Source organism: Chrysemys picta, chromosome 25 (genome assembly GCF_011386835.1).
Source record: "Chrysemys picta bellii isolate R12L10 chromosome 25, ASM1138683v2, whole genome shotgun sequence".
NCBI lineage: Eukaryota > Metazoa > Chordata > Testudines > Emydidae > Chrysemys > Chrysemys picta.
Genome location: NC_088815.1, coordinates 11,931,168 through 11,952,686, shown reverse-complemented (window position 1 = coordinate 11,952,686; position 21,519 = coordinate 11,931,168). Strand labels below are relative to the sequence as shown.

At 61.6% G+C, this 21,519-nt stretch overlaps 1 protein-coding gene across 4 annotated transcripts in view; it reads left to right on the top strand.

Annotated features, from left to right (window-relative positions):
- Positions 1–21,519, top strand: part of ABCA7 (ATP binding cassette subfamily A member 7) — a 47,043-nt gene that overhangs the window by 20,869 nt on the left and 4,655 nt on the right. For 2 of the 4 annotated variants that reach the window (XM_065578697.1, XM_065578698.1), the window contains exons 18-46: positions 849–965; positions 1,756–1,927; positions 2,974–3,105; positions 3,581–3,720; positions 4,508–4,645; positions 5,276–5,502; positions 5,853–5,979; positions 6,788–6,990; positions 8,692–8,740; positions 9,810–9,917; positions 11,088–11,242; positions 11,778–11,902; positions 12,030–12,128; positions 12,589–12,784; positions 13,132–13,226; positions 13,681–13,713; positions 14,243–14,348; positions 14,602–14,676; positions 14,994–15,163; positions 15,254–15,431; positions 16,100–16,215; positions 16,698–16,842; positions 17,088–17,211; positions 17,491–17,620; positions 18,331–18,451; positions 19,409–19,471; positions 19,758–19,864; positions 20,472–20,613; positions 20,702–20,836. In XM_065578697.1, the coding sequence (XP_065434769.1) occupies positions 849–965; positions 1,756–1,927; positions 2,974–3,105; positions 3,581–3,720; positions 4,508–4,645; positions 5,276–5,502; positions 5,853–5,979; positions 6,788–6,990; positions 8,692–8,740; positions 9,810–9,917; positions 11,088–11,242; positions 11,778–11,902; positions 12,030–12,128; positions 12,589–12,784; positions 13,132–13,226; positions 13,681–13,713; positions 14,243–14,348; positions 14,602–14,676; positions 14,994–15,163; positions 15,254–15,431; positions 16,100–16,215; positions 16,698–16,842; positions 17,088–17,211; positions 17,491–17,620; positions 18,331–18,451; positions 19,409–19,471; positions 19,758–19,864; positions 20,472–20,613; positions 20,702–20,836 (3,728 nt within the window). Of the gene's footprint in view, positions 1–848; positions 966–1,755; positions 1,928–2,973; positions 3,106–3,580; positions 3,721–4,507; positions 4,646–5,275; positions 5,503–5,852; positions 5,980–6,787; positions 6,991–8,691; positions 8,741–9,809; positions 9,918–11,087; positions 11,243–11,777; positions 11,903–12,029; positions 12,129–12,588; positions 12,785–13,131; positions 13,227–13,680; positions 13,714–14,242; positions 14,349–14,601; positions 14,677–14,993; positions 15,164–15,253; positions 15,432–16,099; positions 16,216–16,697; positions 16,843–17,087; positions 17,212–17,490; positions 17,621–18,330; positions 18,452–19,408; positions 19,615–19,757; positions 19,865–20,471; positions 20,614–20,701; positions 20,837–21,519 lie in introns of those variants that run through there. The other 2 variants (XM_065578699.1, XR_010594963.1) reach the window with 2 other exon arrangements.

Below are 21,519 nucleotides of genomic sequence, written 5' to 3'. Positions count from 1 at the left end.
GGAATGGATCTGGGACTTGGATGCTCCCCCAAGCTCTGCCCACAACACAAGCTCTGCCCATTTATGAGCTGCCACTCTCAGTGAATTGTGCAGATTTTCATAATAAGTCCACACTTCTCCAGTCTCACACAGGTAGATCATCAGTGAAATTGCTTAGCCTTAGTGCACCGTCATTAGGTTTCAGAGTTAACATTCCAATTGAAATGAATAAAAGCAGCGTGTATTTTTCAGAGCTCTTTGCTGCCTGCAGACTCAGGCAGACGGCTCTGGGTCAGCTGAACCCAGATTCTTTCGTACTTGTCAGGACTAGAGACGCAAGGTTGTTTTCCTTAACTGATAGCTGAGATCCTGGAGCACGGTTTGTCTAGACCCCATGCAGCCCAGTTTCACCCGCCCTCCAAAGTAGAAGTAAAACACTGAGTGTCTCCCTCTTCGAGAGGTGAGGGTTAAGCCCATCTGCGCTGGGGATCCCGGCCTGTTGCAGCATCCTGCTGGTGCAGACAGGCGGAAGCGCGGTTTGCACCCGTGCTGTGGAACCCGGGTTGAGCTGAGCCGATGCCAGCTGCTGTGTGGAGGCTGACGCTGCCCGTCTTAGGCGTTTGCGTGGCCCATGGCCCGTGGCCAGAATCAGGGCAAACTCCAGTGTGGAAAAGGCCCTAGGCCCACGGTCCCTGGGGGAATGAGAAAAGAAAGACCCTAGGCCCATGGGGTGAGAAAAGAAAAACCTGGGATTAAAGCCAGAGCCCCCTTCCCCATAGCTGGACTGCACCAGACCCCCGATCAGGTGGGGTTGTTTTCCATGCCTCCCCTGCGCTCTCCGATCGGTTTCCTCCTCTGTTTGCATTCAGGCCAGTACGGGATTCCCAAGCCCTGGAATTTTCCCTTCCTGAAGAGCTACTGGTTTGGAGAGTCGTCCTCCGATGGCTGCCACCCCTTCCCCACCAACTCCTTGAGCTCTGCGGAAGGTAAAGGGTTCCCCGACCCTGTGCCCCGGTCAGCCGCAGAGGCAGTGTGGTCTAGTGGCTGGAGCAGCGGAGTTGGAGTCAGGAGTGCCATGCTCTGTCCCCAGCCTTGGGAAGAGAGTGGGGCCAGCAGTCAGAGTAGTGGGCTGAACATCAGGGCTCTTCCTAGGTTCGATTCCCTGTTCTGCAGGCTGGTTAGAGTGGGGGAGCTGGAGTCAGGACTCCTGGGTTCTGCTGCTGGACTCCAGCCATGTGCCAGACAGGCCCAGCAGAGGGCGGGCCACCGGCTGATGGGGTGGGAGATGGGAGAAGTGAGGCAGTGGGTAGGTGGCAGCCCAGAGTCACCGACTGGCTCCACCCCATCCCTAACCCTAGGCTGAGTCTGCTGGTACCACACCCTAGCCCTGGGCCACCAACCAGCCCTGTCCTCAGCCCAGGTCCCTGCCCCATCTGTAACCCTATGCTGAGTCTGCTAACTGGTCCCAAACCCTGGCCTGGGGGTGGGGCGGGAGCCACAGGGTCCACCAAAGTGCCCCGACTCTGTGTGGTGACAGGATCCCTTCCGCCTCAGTCTCGGTCCTCATGATTTTGGGGCTCGCTGATTGCCGCAGGGTAATAATCTCCAGGCAAGGGACTGCGGGGGAGCTGGCTGGATTGCTGCCAGCTCAGGGGACCCCAGCCCTAACCTGAGCCTAGGACCCCAAACTCCCCCAGCCCCGCCCCGCGTTCTTGCTGCCTCTGCTAGGTGTCCGGCGCTGTGCCCGCCGGCTGACCCTGCCTCCTGGCTTTTCAGTGCTGGTGGAGCAGCCTCCCGCGCACCTGCGCTCAGGGGTCTCCATCCGCAACCTGGTGAAGATTTACCGCAGTAGCAGCAAAGTGGCCGTCAACGGGCTGAACCTCAGCTTTTACGAGGGCCAGATCACCTCCTTCCTGGGCCACAACGGGGCCGGCAAGACCACCACGATGTGAGCCCGAGGGGCGCGCTGGGAGGGCGGGTTGGGGAATTCCAGGGGGTTCTGTGGGCACCGCACGGGCATGGTGGGGCGTTTCTCGTGGTGTTTGAGCCAGCTCGGCAGCTGCGGTGCTGGCGTGGGGGATGTTGGGTGCCTCAGTTTCCCCCCATTGGTCCAATGGAGAGAATGGATGATTTTGAGCTGGCTTCGTGCAGCGCTTTGACCACTGTGGTGGGAGAGGGCTGGATGTTCTCACTTGTATGAAGTGCTGGGATCTGTGCAGCCCAGATCTAGTCGTGGGGAGCACCCCCTGGCACTGCTCGGTGACGGAAGGTCACAATAGAGGGGATTGGGCCCAGTTAGGCCTGGGTGAGCCAGGCACTGAGCTGCTGTGGAAGGAGAGATCTAGCGTTGGACCAGTTGGAGCAGACGTCCCTCCAGAACCGTTTGCTCCACCACTGGAGAGTCTCTCAGGGTTCCTGGTTTATTAATGAATAATGTTCATTCTTGAATCAAAGGGGGAGCCGGGCGCACGTCTCAGACAGTCGGGGTGGCCTGTATGCCCACGCCGGCGCCCGATTCGTCTCCAGTGCTGATGGGAGTAACCTGACTGCAGACAATGCCCTGACACCTGCCAGGAGAGGAGATTCTGGGCCAGGGCCTTAGCAGACAGCTCAGCTGGGTCTGTGAGCTGAGGGCCTGGCCCAGGGTACGCTGGGTGGCTAGTGAATTTCAGCCATGGCTAGCTGAAAAGCAATGAAATATGCTAGCAAAGCAAAGAAATAGCCTCCCTCCCCGTTGGTGGGGTCACTGGCTCTCCTCGCTGGGTAGGGGGGTGCGCAGCTGCTGGACGAGCTGGTGTCTGCATGGTGTTGGGAGCTGAGGCCGTGTGGTCTGAATGCCCAGCAGGGTGGTGCCCGTGCCCAGCAGCCCTGCCGGCCCCTGCAACACCACCCTGCCCTGAGCTCCCTTAGGCAATGGAGGTGGGCGCTGGAAACACTCCTCCGACTCTACTTGCTTTGGTTTTAACCCCGTGTGTCCTGCTCCCCCACCCCCAGGTCCATCCTGAGCGGTCTGCTGCCCCCCAGTTCCGGGACGGCCTACATCCTGGGCCGGGACATCCGCTCCGAGATGGACAGCATCCGGAAAACCATGGGGATGTGTCCCCAGCACAACGTCCTCTTTGACATGTAGGTGAGGGGGGGGAGAGCCAAGCGTGTGGGTGGGGTGTAGTCCCCAAGAGGGGGAGGGCGGATGGAGCTGGGGGAGAATTCTCTTGGGCTCTGATGGTTGGAGCACCCAGCCTCTGTGCCGCCTCCAGCCTGGAGGGCCTGTGGCCGGACCTTGCTCCCCACCAGAGCAGAGCGCAATTGGGTCCAGTGTTGCTGGAGAAGCCACCAGCCCCACTGCAGCAGCCTCAGCTCAGGGATGAACTGCGGGGGCACTTGCCCATTGGGTCCTGTTCCCAGTTCTGGGCGGGGAGAGGGGCCTAGTGGTTAGAGTCCAGGGGGAGAGGTGCTTGAAGTCGGGACTCCTGGGTTCTGTTCCCAGCTCTGAGAGGAGCATTCTCTAGTGGTTAGAGCAGGGGGCTGGGCATCTGCAGGGGCAGCGGTGGGATACTTCTTGCCCTGCTGGGAGTCACCCTCTCCCTTCCCCCCTCCCCAGCTTGACGGTGGAAGAGCACATCTGGTTTTATGGGCGCCTGAAGGGGCTGTCAGGGGAGCAGGTGAAGGAGGAGGTGAAGCAGATCATCCAGGACGTGGGGCTGCCCCACAAGCGTCGGGAGCAGACCAAAAACCTGTCGGGTGAGTGCCCTGGGCCCAACGAGCAGGTGGGATGGGGATACAGGGGGCAGGCTGGGCTCACGCAGGGAGGTTGGGACCTGATCCTGGCATGTTGCAGGCAGAGCCGCCTTTTAAAGGGAAAAGGACGCCCCCGTCGGTTTACAAGTGGGTAACATAAGGGGCCCACTCCCAATCTGCAGGCTTCAGGGACCGAAAGGATGGGTCTGCTGGCTCCAGACACAGCCCCCTGTTCTCTCCCATGATCCTTTATTGTTTATATCGCGGTAGTTCCTAGGAGTCCTAGTCGTGGCCCGTTGCGCTAGGCGCTGTACAGACATAGAACAGACATGATCTCGGCCTCAGGCCTCGCTTGATTAACCCGATGGGGCAGGTGTGTTTATAGTGGTGCAGTCACCGGGGCGGGGGCATTCATGGACTCCCTGGCCCTGAATGGACCATTGTGATCCCTCCTGCATAACACGGGCCGGACAGCGTCCCCCAAATAATCCCTAGAGCAGTTCTTTCAGGAAAACATCCTGCCCTGATTTAAAAAGTGCCTGTGATGGAGAATCCACCACGACCTTCGGTAAACTGGTCCAGTGTGCGTAGGGCATGGGTGGGGGGTAGGGCTGGGGTGCCGTGGGGGGGTGGCATGGAGGAACTTCCCAGGGATCCTGCAGTATTGGTCCCTGCCAGAGCCGCGGCCCCAGGGGTCCGGGATGATTCATTTCCTGGAGCAACCCCCCGCTCGGGGCTGCGTGGCCGGGGGCTGCCCCGTAACGCTCACCCCGTTCCTCCCCCGGGGCAGGTGGGATGCAGCGGAAGCTCTCCGTGGCCATCGCCTTCGTGGGAGGTTCCCAGGTGGTCATTCTGGACGAGCCCACCGCGGGGGTCGACCCCTATTCCCGCCGGGGCATCTGGGAGCTGCTGCTGAAGTATCGCAAAGGTCTGAGTGGGACGGGGGGGATGGGAGTTCTCAGAAATGGGCCAGGGCCTCTGGCTAATGGGCCCAGCCGAGCCCCAATAAGCCATGTGGGGATGAGCCCTCTGCACTGGGCTCCTTATTGGGCTTTCCGGGAAACTGAGGCAGGGCTCTGGGCCCCATGTGGCAGTGAGGGAGTCGATCAAGGTGCCTATTGGGAGCAGAGGGGGGCAGGGTGGGGCTAGGGGGGCGAGGTCAAGCATTCTGGTGGAGGGGGGAACCCAACAATTCTGGCAGAGCTGTGCCCCAGTGGGTCTGGCCCCAGGGGGGCAGGAGGAGGTGGGTGCATGCAGGGGAATGGAGCGGTTCAGGGGGTTACTTGCCCTGAGGTGACCCGCAGCCATGTAGGGGTGTCTCTGGCTCAGACCCCCCCCCATTACAGTCAGCGAGCTGCTGTTGGTGCCAGCTTGGTGTGCCCCCCCCCATGCTGGGGTACGGGTGGCTCCAGGCACCATTCCGGCTCTGCCCTGCAGGAGGAGCCCTTGGGTATAAGGGGCTATCAAGGCCCTGCTGCACCCTGGTTTCCCCCACCCCCTTCCCTGCTCTGTCCCCAGGCTGGCCCCCCGAACCCTCTCTTCTCTGCCCCCCTCCCAGGCCGCACGATCATCCTCTCCACCCACTACATGGATGAGGCAGACCTGCTGGGCGACCGCGTGGCCATCATCTCCCAGGGCCGGCTCTGCTGCTGCGGCTCCCCGCTCTTCCTCAAGACCAAGCTGGGCACCGGCTATTACCTGACCCTGGTGAAGCGGGAGGCCGGCGCCCGAGAGCGGGCAGCCCCGGGGGGCAGCGCCAGCTGCGTCACCATCGCCAGCAGAAAGGTAATGGGGGGAGTGGGCTCCCCTGCCTGGTGCAGCCAGGCTCCTGCCCGAATGGCTGGGTGGGCACAGCCATAGAGCGCCCTATGGGGTGAAAGGTCAGAGGGCAGGGGGATCCCCTGGAGCTCGGTGGGTGGGGGCATGAGTGTAGAGTGGTGGTGGCGGTGGGGTCACTGGGGTCCTAGGGAATCCAGCTCCAAGGTTCCCTGAAGTTTGGAGGTAGGGGGACGGGCTCACCACGGGGAGCCGGTGTCCTGACCTCCTGACGTGGCATCGGTTATTAGAGGGGGGCCCGAGCCTCAGAGTTTGGGGCCAGCCCAGGGCTGGGACTCTTACCCTCCCCTTCCCCGCAGGACGACAGCGGTTCGGAGCGCAGCTGTGACACCGGCCTGGGCAGCGAGCAGTGCAGCGAGTCCAGCACCGTGGGTGAGCGGCTCTCGTCGGGGGAAGGGGCTGGCACTGGGAGCCAGTCAGGAAAGAGTTAAGACCCCCCCACCACACACACACAGGGTGCCCCCAATGCACACACTGGGCCCCCCGCGGAGTGGATCCATTGCAGAGGCACACAGCGCCCCCTTGTGGTCACCCTGGGACACGGCGAGTCTGAGCTTCTCCCTGCTTCCCAGCCTGGGGCTGAGTTCTCCGGGTGGGGTCTTTGCCTGCATGTAGGGGCGTGTTCAGAGCCTCGCTGCCTCCCCCGCTGCTCCTCCAGTCTCCAAGGCGACATTTCCTCTCCCTGGGAAATCCTTCTCCAGGGAGCTGTCCTTCCAGGGCCGCCCCTCCCCCCCCACAACCCAGGGCCGACTTTTGAGAGTCACCTCACACTACATCTCTCCTGCATCCTACAATCCTTGACTTCCCCACCCTGCTCTCGGACCCAACCGTGCACGGGGCAGGGGGAGTCTGAGCTCCTAGGAGCTGGGCTTTGTGAACAATAAGATAAAGTCCAGCTCAAGCCTTCTCCCTAGGCTGGGATCCTCCCTCTGCCCGGCTCAGCCCGCACCCTAGATCCTCCAACCCCAGAGAGCCCCTCCCACTTCCCTTATCTCCCGGAGGAAGCTGAACCACCCTCCTCACAGCATCAGCAGAACTCACTTAATCTTTGCCAGGCTGGATCAACCCCCTCAAAGGGACTGGGACATTAGGGGGACACAAGGCCAGCTTAGCACTGACAGTCCCCTTGGGACGGCCATGTTGGATCAGCCACAGTGCAGCTGCTGTGGGTCTTGTGCCCTGTTCCAGGCCTTGGCTCCCCCCAGCCATCCCTGCCCCCTTTATGTTTCTGCAGACGTGCCACAGCTGTCGGCCCTGATCCAGAAGCTGGTGCCTGGCTCCCGGCTGGTGGAGGATATTGGCCACGAGGTACTGTACGTCTTGCCGTACGGCGGCGCCAAGGATGGGGCCTTCGGGGAGCTCTTCCGGGAGCTGGACGGCCGCCTGGGCGAGCTGGGGGTCTCCAGCTACGGGATCTCGGACACCACCTTGGAAGAGGTACTTCAGCCCCCTCCCAGCATCCCATCCCCTGCCACCAACTGTGCACCTATCCACACCCCAGCATCCCACTCCCACGTCATACGGGATCCAGACTGTTATCCCACCCTCGTCTCACCAGACCAGACAAGAGGCCCATTGAGATCAGTCTCTCTCCTCCTGCTGTATCAGCTGCACCGTTAGTCCATCACATCTGACCCCTTGTCTCCTCCAGTGGCCTATATCTGATGCTTCCGAGAAAGACAATCTGCCCTCCATGACGCACCTGCTTGAGGGCAGAGAGTGTGGACCGGGGAGAGGGACGTAGAGTGGAGGGTGTGACGGGTTTGGGGTGTCACCTGATGTGCTGGGATGCCACTGAGTCAGCCTATTCTGCCAGCCTGGGTCCCCTTTACCTGGCCTTGCTGGGCGAGGCTCACAAGCATCTTCCAGTCAAGCGCACAGGCAGGGCCACTCCCAGCTGCACAGCGAGCCAGAGATCCGCTCTGGGAAGATTCAGCCTTAAGGGCTCACTCCAACGCTCTGGTGCCCAGTCCCTTTAAGGGGGACAAATCCAAAGGTTTTATGAAATTTGCCCCCTCCCTCAATGTGGAGGGAGATATGCACAACTTCTTGCCCTTCCCAGTTAGAAATTATATAAACCGGGTTATATTATCAACAAGCAATACGTTTAACAACTACAGAGGGTGACTTTTAAGTGAATATAAGAGATAACAGACAGAACCAAGCAGATTACAGATCAAATAAAGCAAAATACGCAAGCTAAGCTCAGTATCCTTAAGAAACAGGTTACAAAATGTAAATTCTCACCCTACGTGTTATTTTAGGCAGGTTGCAAAGTTTCTGTGGTTCAAAGTTCTAGTCATATTCCTTTTCAGACTGGACCCCTGTCTCAGTCTGGACTCCCCGCCTTCCTTCCCTTCAGGTGGCTTTAGCAGTCTTTCTTCTTGGGCAGACAGGCCATGCAGAGGAGGAGTCCTGTTTGCCTTCCTCCCCACCCTTAAATAGGATTTCCATAAGGCGGGAATCCTTTGGTTCCCAAACTTGACCCCCCTCCCCCCTTCCCTTCCAGTGGAAAGTTACAAGGAGTCCCAGGTAATGTTTAGTATCAGGTGACAAGACCACCTGACTCTGTAGTATGGCAGCGTCCATGAGTCAGTGGCAATATGTTCTGCAGGAAGGCCAGGCCTTTTCGCAGTCCGTTGTCCTCGCTGATGGGTCGGCAGCCCTGTCTGGCTTTTCCATTGTCGTACCTGAAGTGTTAGCAGTGGGCGGCAACTTCCGATACGGAAAGGATACAGGCATACTGATCGGATAATCACATTCAGTAAATTGTAACCTTTCCAATGATATCTTCCAAGCCCCATCTTGCATAAAGTACATGTCAGTTATGTCATATTCATATCATGACCATATTTTCATAAAAAAATATGGAGTGAAATGTCACAGAGGGCTGCAGGAAAAGCCAGTTAGGAAATCAGCTGGATCTGGGTGGATTTTCCAGCGAGGACGTGGGGGGGAAAGGGGGGTTAGGGAAATGCCGCCTTGGCCTCTTTGCTGGCAGCAGAACCTGTGGGACCCTCAGACAGTCCCGTGGGCTCTGGGACACTCCCCGCCCTGTGGCGTTGGTTTGCTGAGGGTCCACTGTTATTCCCCCCTCCCCCCGTAAAACACCTTTCCGTTCCCGTTTACCCTTTGTAGATCTTTCTGAAGGTGGCTGAGGACACAGGAGTGGACGCGGACACCACAGGTAAACGCATTGGCACCCTCTTGGAAAAGCTTTGAGCAGTTGGGGGATCTAAGTTAATGGTCAGGCGAGTGGACAGAATGATCCTGTTTTCTAGTGCCTGGACTGCAGAGGGGATAAGAGACCTGCTACTGCTGCTAGCTAAGGGAGTTTTCCTTTAGCTCAGGAGGTCGAATCGTGCCATTGTAGAGCTAAAGGGTGAGCGTTCTAGACCCAGCCCCATAAGCGCCTGTACTGGAAACGCCACTCTGGTCTCTGCAGCCCGTGGCTCCTGGGAGAAGGATCTTCATTCAAAGTGCAATGAGGCTCAGCGCTGGGAGATGAACCCAGTTATTTTCCCCAAACCGTTCTCACCCCACCTCTCCCTGGGGTGCTCGGGGGAGGCACGGGTTGCACCTGGGTAGCCCCGGAAGTTGCAGGGTCACCACACACTCGGTTGGGCAGCTGGCACAGCCCAGCCTCCGGGTGCTTGGCAGGGCCCTACGAAACGGGCCTCCTGGGACTCCAGGCTGCCCCGGCCTGGCTTGTAGGGACTATAAACCCCAACGTGGCCGAGGGGCCAGGCCGCATTGCATGCTGGATCCTGTAGTCCCTGCGGGCTGCTGCTCTGGATGGAAGCCGTGAGCGGCTGCAGTCTGCTCCGCTCGCTGTGACGAGGTGTCACCAGGGCCGTCCAGAAGGGGGGACGAAAGGGGTAATTTGACCTGGGCCCCCCATTTGTGAGGGCCCCCAAACCTGAAATTTGGCCCACAGCCCCTCCCTATGCTGGAGAAGCTGTAGGGAAAACCTGAGTGGCGCTGCCAGCCTGTATGCCAGGTGGCAACACCCGGAGTGGGGAGCTGGACCCTGCCCCATGGGACGGGAGCCATGGCTATGGGGTGAGTGGGGGGGCTCACTCTCCATCCCCCCAGGCCTCCCCTCAGTGGTAAGTTTTTTGGAAGGATGGGGGGAGAGGGGGGCGCCTCAGTTTCAGATTTTGCCCCAGGACCCTCAAAACCTCTGCACGGCCCTGGGTGCCACGTGCTTTTTCTCTCCTGCCCGTGGTGTGATGCTCTGGCCCTGTGTCTGGCAGGCTCTGGGGGAGCCCCCCAGCGAGGGAGAACGGCAGCGCCGGCCTCCTCCTACACCCTCCGGACGGTGAGCGAGAACGGGGACGTGGAGGCAGCAGACATCGAGCCGCGTAAGGGGGCACAGCCAGGCTGCTGGAGGGGGACGGGGGGCACTGAGCTCCGCAGGGACTGCGAATGGTAGGAAACGGCTGGTTCTCTGCCGTCGCTGGCACTGGTGCCTTCTGGGTGCCTCTGAAGCACCCGCCTCGCAGTGCCCTGTGCTAACGGGAGCCAGGGGCTTATGGGTAACTTCCAGGGCATTGTGGGATGGAATTGGGCACGGGGGGGAGGAGTGTGAAATTGTTGTGGGTCGAGCCGGACAAGAGCGAAAGGCCCCGTCCAAGGAGCCGGTGCAGCCAGTGTCTGTCAGCAGGGCTGGCTCCAGGCACCAGCTTATCAAGCAGGTGCTTGGGGCGGCCGCTTTGGAGAGGGGCGGCACGTCCAGCTGTTCGGCGGCAATTCGGCGGACGGTCCCTCACTCCCGCTCGAAGCGTAGGACCTCCCGCCGAATTGCCACTGCAGATCGTGATCGCGGCTTTTTTGTTTGTTTGGCTGCTTGGGGCGTCCAAAACCCTGGAGCCGGCCCTGTCTGTCAGATGCTGGCGCGGGCGCCTGCAGGTGGCTGGGTGGGCATTGCAAGCCCCAGGTGAGGGTTCACAGCATGGGCAGAGCCCGCTTCGCGCCTCTGCCCTGGGGAATCCAGCTCCACTCTAGTCCGTTCCCCTGCCCCGGCTCTGGTGCCGTGGGGAAGTTCCCTGCACAGCTCCGTGAGATCTGTCCTCTTTCTCTTTCTTTGCATTCAAAGGATCCAGGAAAGGTAGGAGGCCGAGCAGCAGGAGGGAGGGGATCCAGACCTGTCCTTCTCCCCATGCGGGGGGCGGAAGCCTGGACGGGGTTCGGCCCTAGGTCCCGAGGCATCTTTTTTGAGCCAGATGAGGGACACGTTCCCCTAGGTAGAGAGCCCAGCACCCCACCACTGAGAGCAGGGCATGCCCCCCTTTCTCCCCTTTCCCCATGCATTGCCCTCTGCCTTTCCCTGCACGTGACCCCGCTCCTAGTGCCCTGCCCACAATTCACCCGGCTGCTCTCCACGCCCCCAGACACGGGTCCCTGGAGACACAAAGTGGCCTGGAGCCCCAGGCTGCCAATGGAGCAGGACGGTGGCGTGGTGGGGGCCTGCCCTGCGGGCACTGGAGCCGCAGGCAGGGCTGACGGGGTCTCTCTGGCTCTCCCTCTTGCAGCTGAGGAGCCAAAGGAGACCGATTTCCTGCACAGCCTGGATGGCCGGGGCTCCCAGCAGGTGCTGGGCTGGGCCCTGACCCGCCAGCAGCTCCGGGCCCTTTTCACCAAGAGACTCCTCTACGCCCGGCGCAGCACCAGGGGCTTCTTCGCACAAGTACCGCGGGCTTCTCCTCCTTAGCCTGGACGCTGCGGGGGAAGGGGGGGGCTCTGACGGGGGCGTGGGAGGGGAGGCCTCTGAGAGCACAGGGTGCCGAGCAGTGGAGCATCGGGGGAGGGGTGTGTGGGGGTGTGACTGGAACATGGGGGGCAATATTCCTGTGCGAATGTTCTCCTCCTACCAGTGGGTCAGGCCTTCATCCTGCAGCTGTGACCCAGCCCCCGGAGAGTCCGGATTCTCTGGCTGTGGGATCCTTGACTTGACCGAGGGTGTCCTAGCACCCTGGCTGCAGGATTCCCCAGCCCCAGCTCTGCTCCGGCCCGAGGGGCCCTGACTGTGGGATCCTCCCTGCCTAGCTCTGACCCTGGGGCTCTGCCCCGGCCCGAGGGGCCCTGGCTGCGGGATCCCCCCTGCCCAGCTCTGACCCTGGGGCTCTGCCCCGGCCAGAGGGGCCCAGCCTGGATCCCCCCTGCCCAGCTCTGACCCTGGGGCTTTGCCCCTGCCCAGCTCTGACTCCAGCCCCTGCTCACAGATCGTCCTGCCGGCTGTCTTTGTGTGCATCGCCCTCCTTTTCAGCCTGATCGTGCCGCCCTTTGGGAAGTACCCCCCGCTGCACCTGGAGCCCTGGATGTACGGGCAGCAGTTCACCTTTTTCAGGTGCGTCGCATCCCGGCTGGAGTGGGGCGGTGGCGGGAGGTGGGCAGGGGCTGTCGCCCGGGCTGTGCTGGGGCAACGCCGGCTGGGAGGATTCATGTCAGTGGCCCCTCCGCTCCGTCTGTTTCAGTGATGACTCCCCGGGGGACCCCGACTCTGCACAGCTCCTGGGAGCCCTGCTGGCCGAGCCGGGCTTCGGTACCAAGTGCATGAGGGATGCCCCGGAGGGGTGAGTATCCCCAGTCTGTGCCCCTCCCTCAGGCAGCGCATATGGGCTTGTGGGAGGGGAGGGCAGTTACTGCCGCTGGGAAGGGACCCTATGGGGAGGTTGCACCTGCTTCCTTGCCAAGAGCCTCGGAGCGGAGCCCAAGGTGGCTGCAGTTCCCTGTGCTCGCCATAAGGAGGCATCCTCACACCAGCCTGGCTGGTTCTGTTGGGCCGGACACTTCTCCCCTGCAGCTGCTGCTGTCTGGGCCATGTTTGTCCCGGGCTCTAGGCTGGCATCTGAGGGGTTAACACACTGTACCACCCGTCCCCCGCCTGCAGGGGTCTGTGCCCCCCCGCTACCCCTATAATACCCTGCTGTTGCCTGGCGCTGGGGCAGGCTCGGAGCTCGCTCCTGCTCGCCTGTGCGGAGAGCAGCAGGCTGGGCGCTAACCAGCAGCCTTCTTCCTTCCCGGGGTGTTCAGGAGAGCGCCTTGCCCACCGGCGTCCCACGAACGAGGCTTCTGGACGCCGGAAGTGCCCCAGTCCCTGGCCGAGCTCTTCCAGAACGCGAACTGGACGCCAGCCAACCCCTCCCCGGCCTGTGAGTGCAGCTCCCGGGGGGCACGGAAGATGCTGCCCGACTGCCCTGAAGCAGCGGGGGGACTTCCTCCTCCACAGGTAGCCGGCCACTCCCTCCTCCCCTGGGGTTGTCAGGGTGGGGGGCCGCGAGGGAGGCTCATCCCAGAGGGTAGAAAACCGCCTGCGCAGAGCGGCCAGGAGCTGCGTCAGGCTGGGCCAGGGGGTGCCTCTGCCTTCGCCCGGGTCTCACCCCCTTCTAATCCCCTGAGAATCACGGCCAGTAGAAGCTGGATGGGTAGAGGGGGGTGGCTCCTGGTGGACTCAATCCGGGTTACTACCAGCCCTTGGCTCAGCACGGCCCTGGGGGCCCTACTAAACCCTGCCTGGGACAATGATGATTCCAGTCCTGTCTCCTGTCTGTCTGTCCCCGTCTGTCCTCCCGCTAGGTGCAAAGGGGCACCGGCGACATCCTCCAAAACCTCACGGGCAGGAACATCTCCGATTACCTGGTGAAAACCTACCCCAAGATCATCCGCCAGGGGTGAGCACCTGGGGGATCCTGGGGTCTGGTCCAGTCTGGGGAGGGCTCCCGTCTCTGCCTCCGACCTGGGGGAGTGTTGTGAGAAGGTGTAACGACCCCCCCCACACACACACAGCCCCAATGCGCCTCCTGGTGCAGAACTACAGTTCTCCCTTCCTGCCCTCTCCAAGGCTGCTGGGACTGACCTGGTGGCACAGAGCCCTGTCAGTGCAGTGGCCAAGGGCTGACTGGGCCACCGGAGCCTGAACTGCCCCTTCCCAAGGCTGGGGTGCGCTGTCAGGGCCGGGCAGGGGCATTGCTTGCCCTGGCACTCCTCCAGCTGTCCCTGATCTGGGGGTGAATCGAGACCTCGCTCTCTAGGGCTCTCCATCGGGCATTTGGCGGCTGTAACGCAGGGAGAGACCCACCCAGCGGTGCTAAAGGCTCCCCGGGCGTTTACCTTTTGTTCCTGCAGGTTGAGAACCAAGAAATGGGTCAACGAGCAGAGGTGAGAGGAGTGCGGCTGGGGTGTGAATTATTTTAGTAAGACTGTTAAGGGCATGGAACTGGGAGCCAGGACTCCTGGGTTCTGTTCCCAGCTCTGGGAGGGGGCTGTGGGTGAGTGGTTAGAGCAGGACGGGGGTGTGGACTGGGAGCCAGGACTCCTGGGTTCTGTTCCCAGCTGTGGCTGGGGGCTGGGGGTGAGTGGTTAGAGCAGGACGGGGGTGGGGACAGGAGTCAGGAGGGGGCTGTGGTTTAGTGGCTCTGATTGAAGCTCGGGGATCTACTGCTGTGGAAGGGTGATGGCACTCCCAGCTCCCCAGCATCTCTGTCTATATGCCCATGCATGTAGCATGCCCATCACCGCAGTATCTGGGCACCAGATGGTCTCCCTGTCATGTGCCAATGCACCTGATCTCCCACCATCACAGTCTGGGGCTATCTCCCTGCCCTGGTCCCAAGGTGCTGCCCCAAATCTCCCGGGGCGGGGAGGGGCACGCCTAGGTCCCTGATCCTCCCTGCGCCCACCCTCCCAGGTATGGTGGCATCTCGCTGGGCGCCCGTAGCTCTCAGGCCCTGCCCTCAGCAGAGGAGGTGGATGGTGCTGTGCGGGAAATCCGAGCCGTGCTGAACATCACTAAGGTACAGCCCGATGGGTGGGGTGAGGTAGGGCAGGGGAGGAGGGAAGAGTCAGTTTCCTGCCTCAGGGCTTTGCAATGAGTCTGAGAGGGTGGCATCCGCCACATGGGACTCTTGGCAGGGGTGGTAGGTATGGGGCAGGGCTGGGGATGGATGGCATGGGGTGGGACGGGGTGGAGGTGGCATGGGGCATGGAGGCACATGTGAACGGCTCATCGATCTGCATCCAGCCCTGATCTCCCTTTCCGGCCCCCAGGGGAGCCCCATAGACAGGCTTCTGGGAAACCTGAGCAGCTTCATCGAAGGCCTGGACACCCGCAATAACATCAAGGTCAGTTTGGGGAGGGAACCCTGGGGGGGGGCCCTCAGGGGCCCATCACCCTCATGGGCAGCATATTCCAATCCCCAGATGCCAGTCTGAGAAGGCCCAGAGAGCAGGGATGGGAACTGGGTGTCAGGACTCCTGGGTTCAATTCCTGGCCCTGGGAGGGAGTGCGGTCTGGCGGTCAGAGCCACGGGGTACCGGGGCCTCAGGACTCCTGGGTTCTATTCCCAGCTGTGCCGTGGTGGCGGTGGGCGAGTCACAGGGGGCCAGCGGGGGGCGAGCTCGGCGCTGAGTGTTGCTGTTGCCCTGCCGTGCGGCCACAGGTCTGGTTCAACAACAAGGGTTGGCACGCCATGGTGTCCTTCGTCAATGTGGTGAACAACGGGCTACTGCGGGCCAGCCTGCCCCCGGGCGCGGAGCCCTGGCGCTACGGCATCACGGCCATCAACCACCCCCTGAACCTCACCAAGGAGCAGCTCTCGGAGGCTGCGCTGTGAGTACAGGGGAGCCTCGGGGTGGGTGGGGATTGGGTGGGGCTCTCGCTGGGTGGCTGGCTCATCTCCCTCTCCCCTCCCCGTGGCAGGATGGCCACCTCGGTGGACGTGCTGGTCTCCATCTGCGTGATGTTCGCCATGTCCTTCGTCCCCGCCAGCTTCGTCCTCTTCCTCATCGAGGAGCGGGTCAGCAAGGCCAAACACCTGCAGTTCGTCAGCGGCATGAAGCCCGGCGTCTACTGGCTGGGCAACTTCGCCTGGGACATGGTGCGGGGCAGGCTGGGAGGCCGGAGACCTGGGGAGTGGCAGGTTTACACAGGAGAGGAGGGATCCCATGGCTCTGGGGGCAGAGGGGTGGGGGATATAGCTCTCCAGCACAGGGCCAGGCTGGCACCTGGTGGGGCTCACAGGCGGGTTCTCGCCTGCGGGCAGGACCCTCATGGAGGGAGGCGTCCGCCCCAACACGGCTGCACGCCTGGGTAGGTTGTCAGCGGCGGGGATTGAACCTGGGCCCTCTGGATTGAAACGCCTGAGCCCCTCCTGCCTGAGCTAAAAGGGAGGCTTCTGTTTGCCGAGGCCGTAGCAGGCTCATCAACCTCCAGGGGTGGCCCAGTCTCCACCAGCCGAGGACAGCGCACCGCACCGCACAGAGTGGGTGTGGGCTGCTCAGGGAAGCCTGTGCCCATGAGTGGGTTCTCACCGCTGGGCCGATGAGAGGCCCTGAGCCAGGACAGGGTGGGGACGCTGGGTGTGGGGTACAGTGACAAACTCAATACCAATGGCCACTGCGGTGGGGGGGCTCACTCCCTGTCCGGAGGGGAGGGAGTTGGGGGGTGGGAGGGCTTCAGGCCTGTCCCCATTAGAACCCCCCACCCAACCAGCCTCTCCAGGGTCGACTGGGTCACACCCGCTGCCTCCTCTGCTTCTCCCCACAGTGTAACTACCTGGTCCCAGCAGGGCTGGTTGTCCTCATCTTCCTCTGCTTCCAGCAGAAGTCCTACGTGTCCTCGGCCAACCTGCCCTCCCTGGTGCTGCTGCTGTTCCTCTATGGGTGAGGGCCCCGAGCCGGGGCGGGCGCGGCCCCCGTCTGGCCCTGACGACATGGGGAGCAAATTCCCTGCACAGTCGGGAGCTCGCTTTGTCTGCTGGGGGCAAGGGGGATTCTGTCATATCCTGGGGAGAGGGACCAAAGGCTAGCCCAGAAGGGGAAGGGAGCTAGCTGGCCTGACCCCGGAGGTGCAGTCCAGGCCTCAGAGGCCTGCAGCCTGGGCCATTCCTGGGACCGGCCATCTGAGCGAGGCTGAAATACCCACTCCCTACACTGGACCTCAGGGCGTTTGCCTGGTAGGTCTCTCTCGGGGGTGGATTACAGCTGGCAGCCCTGCCCTGCAGGACCAAGCAGGGAGGTGGTGGGGTTTTGTGGGACATTGGCCCCTTGTCTCCCAGCCCTGGTTTGCGGCATGAGCTTGGGTCCCTGGGGCCGGGCTGGGTGTCTTTCGGGTTTGCTTCAGCTCTGTTCCTCTTCCACCCCAGCTGGTCCATCACGCCGCTGATGTACCCGGCCTCCTTCCTCTTCAGCATCCCCAGCACGGCCTACGTGGTGCTGACCTGCGTCAACCTCTTCATCGGCATCAACGGCAGCGTGGCCACCTTCGTGCTGGAGCTCTTCACCGACCAGGTGAGTCCTGCACCCTGGGGGCTTCCCTGGCCCCCTCGGGACAGGCTGCGCGGCGGGGGTTTTCCAACCCAAGATTAACTAGCAACCGCCCAGACCCCCAACCTCAGCCCAGTGCCTGCGATGAGGTGAGTTCAGCTGCCAGGGGAAGGGGACCCCCAGGGCGATGGTGGGAGCCCCCCATGCTGGTGTCGCAGAGCTGGGGCCGTCCCCTGAGCCGGAGCCTTTTGCTTCCCCCCCCCGGGCAGAAGCTGAACCACGTCAACCGCATCCTGAAGAAGGTTTTCCTCATCTTCCCACACTTCTGCCTGGGCCGGGGCCTCATCGACATGGTGAAGAACCAGGCCATGGCCGACGCTTTCGAGCGGTTCGGTAAGTCACCTGAGCCCACAGCGTTGGGGCTACACATTCCCCCACCCCACTCCTACCCCCGCCCTGCTTGGAAGGGCTAGACTCAACGTGAATGGGTAACGCCTGTGATCCCTGCGCTGCTCTCCTCAGGAGCATCTGTCTGTCTCTGCCTAGGTTCTTAGGCCACGGCCATCACCGTGGTATCTGACCCTTTGCCGGGCATTGACTCTGTCCTGTCCCATGCCTCCCGCGCGCCACCCCTTTCTTCTTTTAAAGCCCTATTTCTCCCCCCCTCCCCAGGAGACAAGCGTTTCGTGTCTCCGCTGTGCTGGGACCTGGTCGGGAAGAACATGTTCGCCATGGCTCTCCAGGGCGTCGTCTTCTTCCTCTTCACCATCCTGCTGCAGTACAGGTTCTTCGTCAAGCTACGGTGAGGGGCCGGCGGGGGGCGGCGGGAGCAGCAGGTGGGCATGCAGCCTTCCTCAGTTGCTCTCCACATCCCTGCCATAACATGGTGGAAAAAACCCGTTGTTCATCTATCCTTTCGCCCAGCTCCCCACCAGTCATTGGGGCGGGGGGCTGGGCTGGCAGAGTTAACATCTCAGTGACATGACCCGGGGAAAGCTGAGATGCCACCTCTGCTTGCCGCAGCCGTCTGTCCATCCAGGCCTCTGAGCCAAACCTGCATGATTTTAACCCTCCCCCCCCACAGCTGCTGTGTGGATGTACCGTAAGTGATTTAGGAGCCTAGGTCTGCTTGACTCTCACCCATGTGCTTATGTGGTTACTGTAATATCTAACCCCGCTCACATGGGCCTGTCTCCACAGCTAGGACCAGACTAACCCAGCAGTTCTCAACTCTTACCATCAAAAGACCCTGTCTCATTCTGCTGGGGTCTAGCTGGGACCCCTCCCATTTGGCAATCTGGAACCCCCGACACCTGATCGCAGCCCCCAGGTCAAGAACCCCCCGGGATTCCAGCACCGTTCATGGGATCTCCAAGTTCCCTAGAGCCCGTGCTAGGTCTGGGTGTTATGGCAACCGTGCGGCCCAACGTGCTGTTCCACACCGCTCGCCCTAGTGGGACGTCACCCTCCGTTCGCATCCTGGTTTGAACCGTTCCCCCTCCTTCCCTTCAGGCCCTTTGCCGTTAAACTTCCTCCTCTGGGCGGGGAGGACGAGGACGTGGCCAGGGAGCGGGAGAAGATCACCAGCGGAGCACGGCAGGGAGACATCCTGGTGCTGCATGACCTGACCAAGGTGAGGAGGGGGTGGGGGAACTGGGCAGTGACTCCACTCCCAGGGCAGCCTGTTCCTCAGCTGGGGGTGGGGGCGGAGGGGGCATCATCATCCACCTCTCACTGTCACCCCCAGAGGAGGACGTGGTTCTTCCTTGTGCCACTTTTTTCTGTTTTATGGGAAAATTTAATGAAAATGAAAAAAATTCTGTGGAAAATTTATTATTTTTTATTATTTTTTGGCAGCTGTTCAAATATCAACAAATCTCAGGTTGGAAATGCTGCCACAGGGCCCCATTCTCTGCTATGGGCCAGGCCCCCCTGATTGGACTACATCTCCCATGAACCACCACAATCCCCCCCCCCCACCGTTGGAAAGGGCAGGCAGTGCACCTGGGGAGTCCCTGGCCATGGTGCATCATGGGTGATGCAGTCAATCAGGGTCCCCCAACCCATAGAGGAGAGCGGAAAGATGAGGCAATCGAATTACACGTCCCATGAGGCTCTGCGGCGGCGATAGCCAAATGGGAATATTTCGGTTTGGGGCCGTTCGTTTTCTCTGACAATCATCTGAGTTTCCCCGGGAACGCAGACCCTTCCTGCGAATACGTTCGGTTCATCACACACCCAGTGTCCTGTAAAAAAAAGTTTTGGTGACAAATTTTCAATTCACCCTCGCCCGCGATCCCCCCGGCGCTCGCTGGGTCTTTCCAAGGGCGATGACCCCTTCCTGCCAGGAATTAGAACTCTTCTCCTTGCCACCAGCCCGGCAGCCCTGCAGCTAACGATTCAGAGCACCAGGAGGCGGTGGGGTTTCATGCGATGTTCACCGGGGGTCCGCCCGCTTGCTGTGGCAGGTGCTTGGCCTGCATTTGCACGGGGGGGGGAGCTCCCGCACAAGCACGTGACTCTGCCCTCTCCCCACGTGCTCCAGGCCTGGGATGCGGCTTTCAGGCTTTTTCTCTGCTCTCTCTTTCAGGTGTACCGGGCAAGGAAGAAGCCGGCTGTGGACCGCCTGTGTGTGGGAATCCCCCCGGGGGAGGTAAGGCAGCTGTGGTTGGGATTCAAAGGGCAGGCAGCCCTGGTCGGTGGAGCGAGATTCGGAAGCAGGTCGGTGGGGGGAAGCACCGTGTCACACCGGGGATGGAACAGACAGTCCAGCGAGTGTGTCCTAGGGAGGAAGAGGTGACAGGCCCCCCCAAATCCTGGCCCTAAGCCCCAGTCCAAGTGCTGTTCTCCCTTCCGTGCCTCTTGGAAGGGGGGAGCCAGGCAGGGTGGGCGGCTTAGGGGACAGTTTGCCTTTAACCCTGTGTTCAATCCCGGCGCAGTGTTTCGGTCTCCTGGGGGTGAACGGCGCTGGGAAGACGTCCACCTTCAAAATGCTGACTGGGGACACCGAGGTGACCCTAGGAGATGCCTGTCTGAAAGGGCACAGGTGAGTGGGGAGGGACAGGTGAGCACTGCTGGGGGGGTGAAAGCGGGGATGACAGGTAAGTGCAGACAAGTTCATGGGGGGGCGGGTGCGGGCCCCAGTGAACGGGACAGGTGAGTATTACAGGACGAAATGGGGGGGAAGGACAGGGGAGCACCTGGCTGGGGGATGGGTGGGAAATGGTAAAGAGGGGAGCTCTGTGGGGAACTGGGTGGGGTCAGGGCTGTGAAGATGGGAGAGGGGGTCTGTGTGTGTGTGTGGTGGAGCTACGGGGCGGGCGCGTGTTGCACTAGCACGAGAACCGAGTCACCGACACACACGCCCCTTCCTCCTGCCTTCAGGCTGCTCTGCTGGGCTCTGGCAGCCCTGGGGACGCCCCATTCTCCTAGCCCCTCTCCAGAGCACGGTGGGCTCTGCTGCAGGACATCCCTCCCCTCCCTGCGGATCGGTTTCCCCAGGGCTCCGCTGCGGGACGCCCCCTCCTGTCCCCGCGCATCGGTTTCCCCTGGGCTCCGCTGCGGGACGCCCCCTCCCATCCCCGCGGATCGGTTTCCCCTGGGCTCCGCTGCGGGACGCCCCCTCCAGCAGCTCGGTTTCTCCGCCCTCGCAGCGTGCTCAGCGACTTGCAGTCGGTCCATCAGAACATGGGCTACTGCCCCCAGTTTGACGCCATCAACGACCTGCTGACGGGACGGGAGCACCTGGAGTTCTACTGCCGCCTGCGCGGTGTCCCCGAGGAGGAGACGCCCAGGGTAAAAGCTCCCCCTCCCCTTCCCGCCCCCCCCCAAAGCAGGAGAGACGCCTCCTGGCTCCTCAGCCTCTGTGCTTCTCTCCCTGCAGGTGGTTCAGTGGGGGGTCTCCACGCTGGGCCTGGCGCAGTACGCCGACAGACCCGCCGGGGGATACAGCGGGGGAAACAAACGCAAGCTCTCCACGGCCATCGCCCTCCTCGGTGCCCCGCCGGTCGTCTTCCTGGTCAGTGCTGCCGAGCAGCAATGGGCACCTGGACGGTACCCCCTGCGCTCTGAGTCAGCCCCCTCCAGCCACCGTCGGATGACGGGGGGGAAGGCAGCTCATTTGCACGGTTGTCTGCATTGTGCAAACCCCACCCCTGTTGATTTGCATGGTTATTTAACATAAGAACATGGGGACGCAGCCTTGATGTAACTGACATAAGAACGGCCAGACTGGGTCAGACCAAAGGTCCATCCAACCCAGTATCCTGTCTACCGACAGTGGCCAATGCCAGGTGCCCCAGAGGGAGTGAACCGAACAGGGAATGATCAAGTGATCTCTCTCCTGCCATCCATCTCCACCCTCTGACAAACAGAGGCTAGGGACCCCATTCCTTACCCATACTGGCTAATAGCCATTGATGGACTTAACCGCCATGAATTTATCCAGTTCTCTTTTAAACCCTGTTATAGTCCTAACCTTCACAACCTCCTCAGGCAAGGAGTTCCACAGGTTGACTGTGCGCTGTGTGAAGAACAACTTCCTTTTATTTGTTTTAAACCTCCCCGGTCGGGCTCTGTTCCCGGGCCCAGGCTATGGATGGAACAGTAGAGCCCTCCGGGCTATCGCTTGGGGGCCTTGCTGCCCTCCAGCCCCTGGCTCCAGTCCTCGTTCACACTGCTCTGGCCCTGGGCGCACCGGGC